The sequence below is a fragment of the Ammodytes marinus genome (genome assembly GCF_949987685.1).
Source record: "Ammodytes marinus genome assembly, contig: scaffold_162, whole genome shotgun sequence".
In the NCBI taxonomy this organism is placed as follows: Eukaryota; Metazoa; Chordata; class Actinopteri; order Uranoscopiformes; family Ammodytidae; genus Ammodytes; species Ammodytes marinus.
Window position 1 is genome coordinate 38,559 of NW_027648257.1, and position 9,274 is coordinate 47,832.

Sequence of the window (9,274 nt, forward strand, 5' to 3'; positions counted from 1 at the left end):
AATAATCTTTGTTTTTAAGATCTGTTGGGAGCTGTTTTAATGATCCCATTCTGTCTCACTTCTGCAGAGAGTCAAAGAGAAGTGGAACTTGCATTTAGGCACCTAAAATACCTTTTCTCATGATTAAACAGACCTTTATATGAGGTTCAAGGCTTAACAACATAATCCAACCAATTTTGTGTTTAAAGTCCTCAGTTTTACATGCTGTTACATGCAATAAAATCAGCAAGACCACAAGGGTTCCCATATTTTTGCACAGCCAGTTTTTCACATTCTATTTAATTTCATACAACCAAATACTGCTTTTCAAAAAATCTTTGTTTGGAAAACATCCCAGTACTTAGCTGTTCTTGGTAAATTAAAGACATACCACTTTTATCTTTTTTGTGTGAAAGCAGAGTCAATTATAATGCCGGCTGACAGGGGTTCCCAAACTTTTTCATATGACTGTATATATACAGTATATATATATATATATATATATGTACAAATATATATATTCATAATTCATATTTATGTATACATAGTTGAATCCACTCAGATCTTAAACTAAATGTCTAAATGAATATTATGAACTCACATCTTGTAGATTTTAATATTTGTGTCGTTTGCTTTTCTTCCAGGTCCCAAAGGAGAACCAGGTGTGTGTTGGTTCTACTCTGACGTCATGTCTGGATAGTCCAGTAGATATGAACTAACCCTAACTAATGTGTGTGTATTAACTATATTATATTAATTAACACCAGGTCTCCCCGGCGCTGCCCTCCACCTCCCCAGACTTTCCTTCTCCGCTGCGCTCACTGTCCCGATGGATCGATCAGGAACCATCGTGTTCGACCGGCTGTTTGTCAACGAGGGGGACTTCTATGACGCGCGCACAGGTGTGTGTGTGTGTTTGTGTGTGTGTGTGTGTGTGTGTGTGGCTGTGTGTGGCTGTCTGTGTGTGTGTCCCTTGCATTATTACTATAAATATATATTTTCTCATACTGTGTCTGTCAGGTATGTTCACAGCCCCGTTGGATGGACATTACTTCTTCAGTGCGGTGCTGACGGGACACAGGAACCAGCAGATTGAGGCGGTGCTGTCCCAGTCTAACTACGGGATGGCCAGGGTGGATTCAGGCGGGTACCAGCCCGAGGGTCTGGAGAACAACCCCATCGCTGAGGCCAAGAGTGTGCCGGGCTCTCTGGCTGTGTTCAACATCATCCTGCCTCTGCACCGCGGGGACACGGTCTGCATCGACCTTGTGACCGGCCAGCTGGCGCACTCTGTGGAGCCGCTCACTATGTTCAGTGGCATGCTGCTGTATGAGGACCTGTGATTGGCTAACAAGCCGCCAATCGGTTAAAGACTCACACCGATGACATCATAATGACATCATTGTGGAATATTGTTACTAACCCTGGTCCTGAACATTGACCGTAAACCACTAAGCCTTGTATCTGCTACATCATCAATACTAACCGACCTGATTACCCACAAGCCCTTGCTCCTGACCTGATTACCCACAAGGCCTTGCTCCACAGCAACACGCTGTGAGGACTTCTGGGCTCTAGCGTTGGGATCCCTGATGCACCAATCAGAAACCTCGACCCACCGAACGCTCTGATTGGCTGTTCATATTGTGTCTCCGCCCACAGTGAGCTAACCCGCTAGCTGTTAGCTGTTATCTAAACAGTGTTCCTCCATCAGGACGTCTGTTAATGATCTGATTGGTAGAAATATGGGATGGACCAAAGCCCTGAGACGTCGCTGTGGCAACATGTGATTAAGAAAAGCTTGTTTGTGTTTGATGTGTCACACATTGTGAATGTTTGATTAGCTGCACCTTTTGTATTTAACAAATAATGAAATTATTGAACTTTGAAGTTTGAGGACAAAGCTGGAAACCCAATCATGAAACTTTAAGCACAAATTTATTTTCAATACAGCGTTTACAGAAGCACAACCAGCTTAAACGTCTGTCTCCTTGTCCATCCTATCCCCAAACCCTAACCCATCCATCTCCTTGTCTCCTAACCCTAACCGATCCATCTCCATGTCCCCTAGCCCTAACCCGTCTGTCACTTATACATCCGTCCATATTGTGCAGAGATTTTATAAACTTCAATAAATAAAATGTTTGAAATCTCAATTTGTCACTCTCTCTCTCTCTCTCTCTCTCTCTCTCTCTCTCTCTCTCTCTCTCTCTCTCTCTCTCACACACACACACACACAGATGAAGTTGCGACCCAAATATTAGTTTTAAAAAATGCAGCAATACTCAATGCCTACATGCACTGATAAAACATGAAAAAAAGTGAAACTAGGGCTAAATCCCAATTGTTAGAGCTATTATACTTTACTAAGTTCCTCATTTAAATGCATGAGAAATGCCTCCATCTGGTGGTGACCAGTGGTAGTGACGCAAAGCCTTGTAATCAGGTCAGTATTTGTATGCAGATGTGCAAACACAGTGAATGCTGAGAGAGCACACAGTCTTTTACTGCTCCTGACACACTTTGATACTGACAGAGTATAGAACAATACTTTTAGATATTATATATATTATATTTTAGATATAGACAACAAAAGTTTGGTGATGTTAGTGTAAGTTTTGTTTATTAATATTTTTCAGTTTATTAGATTTATTTTGCTGCATGTTAGAGTTTGGAGCCAACACATGCACACGCTCACACACACATGCACACGCTCACACAAAACCTACCGAACAGACTACAATCAACTTCAACAAACCAAGTAAGTGCATAAAGGCTTTAGCTCGGCAACACATTAAGAAAGCTATTGACTTAACACCACTGAGAGACAGACTTATAGGAATACGTTTACATATGGCTACCACCACTGCAAGGTCTCAATCACTTTTTTGATAAGCTGGGGATGCTAATGTTTCAACAATATAAATTTAACTGTATGTAATATCAAATAAATGGGATCTGATGAGTCCAGTCACACGCTGTTCAGTTGGGTCAGTTTCAGACTGGGCTGCGGCTGGCTTCCTCCAGTCTCCATGGTGATGCATTTACAGCAGCAACACGCCATTGTGGCAATTTTTAAGTCAGACCACTTTTTCTTCACCTAGGCTTTGTAAAGAAATTGCAAGATACACTTTTGTATTATGCTAAATCATATTATTTGATCAAAAACACTGATAAATACAAACCTCTGGAGATCTTGTGTCAACTTCTGGGCTGTTGATTTCCTTCCCTTTTCTTCCGTTTTTATTGCTCCATGATAAAACATATTGGTTTTTGTTTTGTTTAGAAGGATTTACTGGGGCTTTAAGCTGCTTTTCCTTTTCTAAACGCACAGATGTCACATGGCGATCTGTGGTGTGTATCCATCAGCTCAGATTGTTAAATTATTTAACTTTGTTTCTTTAGTTTGATTCAGTCTCTGGGATGAACCTGATCCTTCTGTCTGTCTGTCTGTCTGTGTGTCTGTCTGTCTGTCTGTGTGTCTGTCTGTCTGTCTGTCTGTCTGTCTGTCTGTGTGTCTGTCTGTCTGTCTGTCTGTCTGTCTGTCTATCTGTCTGTCAGGTCAACCTCTTTCTCTCTGTGCTGAATATGGAGCTGTTCTGTCACATGGACCAATCAACTGCCCTTTTGATTTTTAGATTTTTTTTGGATCGACAAGCAAAGGCGTCAAACAAATAAACACACCACACACACACACACACACACACACACACACACACACACACACACACACACACACACACACACACACACACACACACACACACACACACACACACACACACACACACACACACACACACACACACACACACACACACACACACACACACACACACACACACACACACACACACACACACACAGTTGCAGACATTAACACCCAGGCCTCTGACAGTTGGGGTGTTAGGATAGCCTAGAGGAAAGGTGCCCGACCAGTAACAATGAGGTTGCTTGTTCGATCCCCGGCACTGGACAGGAGGGTGTATTTTTTTTTTTTTTTTAAGTCTTTATTGAACATGGTTAAAAAAATAATACAAACTAAAATAAAACAATTGAGCAGTAAAAAAGGAAATAAATAAATTAAAAACAAACAAATGGGGTCCTCAGGATCCTAAGCAACAAATACATAACTCAAATAACATGGTTCATGTTCAAAAGGGAAGAAGTTAAGAAAAACTTTTCTGGTCCTACCCCCTCTTATTTTTTTATAATTGTTTACAAAAAAAATAAAGGTTCAGTTTGAATCAGTCAGTGTCTATGATGTTTGACTCGTGGGTTAAAACAAATCAAAACTTTTCGACAAAACAATAACAAAATAAAATAATGGAACAGATGAACGAAAACCATCAAACAGAAAACAGCAAAACAGAACTTCACTGCTCCAGGTCAGAACAATTCAATGTTTTGTTTCTGAAGAGTTTTTTTAGTTTTGATATTGTTGTAAATTTTTTTAGCTCATCATTGCAGTTGTTCCACAGACTTACAGCCTTTGTCGTAATACAGTGTAGTTTTGTATTGGTTCTGCCCCTTCACCTGGGAGACCAGGGTTCGATTCCCAGGCAGGGTGTCTCTGCAGTGGACAGAAGAAGAGGGTGCTGCTGACCAGGGTTAAATAAAAAGTTAAAACAACTTGAATAATGATTTAAAATTGCTAAGAGTGATTAGAAAATTAAAATAATTAAAAGATTAAGAATTAAAAAATTAAAATAATTGGAAGATTAAAATGATTAAAAAGTTAAGTGTGTGTGTGTCATCTCCCTCTCCACATTTCAACTCAGTCACAAAATCTACTTCAAATATAGGTTAAAATATCCTAAAAAAAAGAAAAAAGAAAAGAAAAAAAAGCTATGCATATCTCTTTTGTCAATTATTGTCTCTGTCTTTGTGTCTGTCTGTCTGTCTGTCTGTCTGTCTGTCTGTCTGTGTCTCTCTGCCTGTCTCTCTCTCTGCCTGTCTCTCTCTCTCTCTGTCTCTCTCTCTCCCTGCCTGTCTCTCTCCCTGTCTGTCTCTCTCCCTGTCTCTCTCCCTGTCTGTCTGTCTGTCTGTCTGTCTGTCTGTCTGTGTGTGTTCTTACGTAGGCCTCTCTCTCGGTCCTGTCTGTCTTCCTCCTTGGTTTGGCAGCGACAGCACAGTCGTCTCAGGAGGATGTAGATGTGAGGGAAGACGATCAGCGGAGGAGGCAGGATGGGCCGGTCGTGGAAATTCATGATCAACGCGTATCTCTGGAACTTCCATATCTGGTTAGAGATGGACTTCACCTCGAAGAACGTGTTACTGTGGGGAAGGAGAGAGAAAGGGTTATTTTTGGCTGTGTAGAGAGGTGTGTGTGTGTGTGTGTGTGTGTGTGTGTCTGTCTGTCTGTCTGTCTGTCTGTCTGCCTGCCTGCCTGCCTGTCTGTCTGTCTGTCTGTCTGTCTGTCTGTCTGTCTGTCTGTCTGTCTGTCTGTCTGTCTGTCTGTCTGTCTGTCTGCCTGTCTGTCACTCTGTCTGTCACTCTGTCTGTCTTACTTGAACACAGCGATCAGCAGGTTAACCAGCAGTATATTAGCCACTAGCAGGTAACAGGCCATGATGGCTGGAGTGAGACCGGCTCCGGGAATACAGGGAGGAAGCTTCTTTCCATCCTCATCGTAAAGATTATCACCACACGGAGCTGAGAGAGAGACAGGCAGAGAGAGAGACAGGGGGGAGAGAGAGAGGGAGGGAGGGAGAGAGAGAGAGAGGCAGGGAGGGAGGGAGATAGGGAGGGAGAGAGAGAGACATTAAATTAGTAGTACAGAGAGAGAGAGAGAGAGAGAGAGAGAGAGAGAGAGAGAGAGAGAGAGAGATTGATATATGTTGAGAGAGAGCAGCATTTATATTTTTGAGCAGAGTTCTTAGGCAGTGCACTTTGAATGTGGTTTTTTGTATCATGTGATAAACAGTAATTAAAGAACCTTTATCATTATCTTTACAGTTTAAAGGTTTGTCAGAGTGAGATACTTCCGGTTGATCTCTATGGCGTACACTGTGGGTCGGGACAGGAGAAGGGAAAAGAAAAAAATGAAAAATTATTAATAATAATAATTTTAATCGTATTTCATACCACAACATTACAATGAATATCTAATATATTTAATACATGAAGGGTTGATTAAAAAAGTCTTTATGGCTTGAATACCTGAAAACTTAATTACTAGATGACTTCTAGCTGCTGAGGTACATGCTGTTGTGGCTAAAGTTTGTCTCATTATTATGAGAACATTTCAACAGACGGAGCGACCAGGAGAACAGTGATTAAGAAAGTCCTTAATGGCTTGCTAATGCTAACCTGAACAAATCAAAATCAAATCAGTTTTATTTTCTACAGCCCAATATCACAAATAGACATTTGCCTCAGTGGGCTTCACCATTCCATATAGTATGACAGTATAAAGAACACTTAATGACTAAATGTTGTTTTGAAAACACTTGAACAGACGATCAAACAAGGAGAGTGTTGGGACAATGGGACAGATAGTGAGGACCAACATGGGCTGACTGCAGTCTTACTTTAGTTTTGTTTCCACACATTGGTACAGTATGATTTGTTACGGTTCGGTACGGTTCAGTACGGTTCGGTACGGTTCGGTACGGTTTGGTACGGTTCAGTACTGTGTGAATGGGGCTTAGGCCTGGTTATAGTGTGACCCTAACCCTAACCCTTATAGTGTGAATGGGGCTGGGGCCTGGTACGGTGTGTAGTGTGAATGGGGCTTAGGCCTGGTACGGTGTGTAGTGTGAATGGGGCTTAGGCCTGGTTATAGTGTGAATGGGGCTGGGGCCCGGTTATAGTGTGAATGGGGCCTGGTTATAGTGTGAATGGGGCTGGGGCCTGGTTATAGTGTGAATGGGGCCTGGTTATAGTGTGAATGGGGCTTAGGCCTGGTTATAGTGTGAATGGGGCTGGGGCCTGGTTATAGTGTGAATGGGGCCTGGTTATAGTGTGAATGGGGCTGGGGCCTGGTTATAGTGTGAATGGGGCTTAGGCCTGGTTATAGTGTGAATGGGGCTGGGGCCTGGTTATAGTGTGAATGGGGCTGGGGCCTGGTTAAAGAGTCCAGTGGTACGGTGTGTGTAGTGTGAATGGGGCTTAGGCCTGGTTATAGTGTGAATGGGGCATGGGCCTGGTACGTTGTGTAGTGTGAATGGGGCTTGGGCCTGGTTATAGTGTGAATGGGAATTTTCTATAAGAAAAAGAAAACCAATCGCCTATAATCGGCCGGCCGATAATATATTTGGTCGGGCCGTAAAATATATATATATATATATATATATATATATATATATATATATATATATATATATATATATATATATATATATATATATATATATATATGTACAAATATATATATATATATTCATAATTCATATTTATGTATACATAGTTGAATCCACTCAGATCTTAAACTAAATGTCTAAATGAATATTATGAACTTATAGTGCTAATGCTAACCTGAACAAATCAAAATCAAATCAGTTTTATTTTCTACAGCCCAATATCACAAATAGACATTTGCCTCAGTGGGCTTCACCATTCCATATAGTATGACAGTATAAAGAAAACTTAATGACTAAATGTTGTTTTGAAAACACTTGAACAGACGATCAAACAAGGAGAGTGTTGGGACAATGGGACAGATAGTGAGGACCAACATGGGCTGACTGCAGTCTTACTTTAGTTTTGTTTCCACACATTGGTACAGTATGATTTGTTACGGTTCGGTACGGTTCGGTACGGTTCAGTACGGTTCGGTACGGTTCGGTACGGTTTGGTACGGTTCAGTACTGTGTGAATGGGGCTTAGGCCTGGTTATAGTGTGACCCTAACCCTAACCCTTATAGTGTGAATGGGGCTGGGGCCTGGTACGGTGTGTAGTGTGAATGGGGCTTAGGCCTGGTACGGTGTGTAGAGTGAATGGGGCTTAGGCCTGGTACGGTGTGTAGTGTGAATGGGGCTTAGGCCTGGTTATAGTGTGAATGGGGCTGGGGCCTGGTTATAGTGTGAATGGGGCCTGGTTATAGTGTGAATGGGGCTGGGGCCTGGTTATAGTGTGAATGGGGCTTAGGCCTGGTTATAGTGTGAATGGGGCTGGGGCCTGGTTATAGTGTGAATGGGGCCTGGTTATAGTGTGAATGGGGCTGGGGCCTGGTCATAGTGTGAATGGGGCTGGGGCCTGGTTTATAGTGTGAACTGGGCCTGGTTATAGTGTGAATGGGGCTGGGGCCTGGTTATAGTGTGAATGGGGCCTGGTTATAGTGTGAATGGGGCTGGGGCCTGGTCATAGTGTGAATGGGGCTGGGGCCTGGTTTATAGTGTGAACTGGGCCTGGTTATAGTGTGAATGGGGCTGGGGCCTGGTTATAGTGTGAATGGGGCTTAGGCCTGGTTATAGTGTGAATGGGGCTGGGGCCTGGTTAAAGAGTCCTGTGGTACGGTGTGTGTAGTGTGAATGGGGCTTAGGCCTGGTTATAGTGTGAATGGGGCTTGGGCCTGGTACGGTGTGTAGAGTGAATGGGGCTTAGGCCTGGTACGGTGTGTAGTGTGAATGGGGCTGGGGCCTGGTCATAGTGTGAATGGGGCTGGGGCCTGGTTTATAGTGTGAACTGGGCCTGGTTATAGTGTGAATGGGGCTGGGGCCTGGTTATAGTGTGAATGGGGCCTGGTTATAGTGTGAATGGGGCTGGGGCCTGGTCATAGTGTGAATGGGGCTGGGGCCTGGTTTATAGTGTGAACTGGGCCTGGTTATAGTGTGAATGGGGCTGGGGCCTGGTTATAGTGTGAATGGGGCCTGGTTATAGTGTGAATGGGGCTGGGGCCTGGTTATAGTGTGAATGGGGCTTAGGCCTGGTTATAGTGTGAATGGGGCTGGGGCCTGGTTAAAGAGTCCTGTGGTACGGTGTGTGTAGTGTGAATGGGGCTTAGGCCTGGTTATAGTGTGAATGGGGCTTGGGCCTGGTACGTTGTGTAGTGTGAATGGGGCTTGGGCCTGGTTATAGTGTGAATGGGAATTTTCTATAAGAAAAAGAAAACCAATCGCCTATAATCGGCCGGCCGATAAAATATTTGGTCGGGCCGTAAAATATATATATATATATATATATATATATATATATATGTATGTACAAATATATATATATATTCATAATTCATATTTATGTATACATAGTTGAATCCACTCAGATCTTAAACTAAATGTCTAAATGAATATTATGAACTTATAGTGCTAATGCTAACCTGAACAAATCAAAATCAAATCAGTTTTATTTTCT

The 9,274-nt window shown here is 42.6% G+C and overlaps 1 protein-coding gene across 1 annotated transcript; it reads left to right on the forward strand.

Annotated features, from left to right (window-relative positions):
• Positions 1-536: 536 nt before the first annotated feature.
• LOC307270850 (EMILIN-1-A-like) lies at positions 537-1,322 on the forward strand (the record flags this gene model as incomplete). The annotated part of the gene is made up of 3 exons (XM_080054739.1): positions 537-641; positions 747-881; positions 1,000-1,322. Exons 2-3 carry the CDS (start codon positions 809-811, stop codon positions 1,320-1,322), a joined length of 396 nt encoding a protein of 131 aa, XP_079910865.1. The 5' UTR covers positions 537-641; positions 747-808.
• Positions 1,323-9,274: the final 7,952 nt, after the last annotated feature.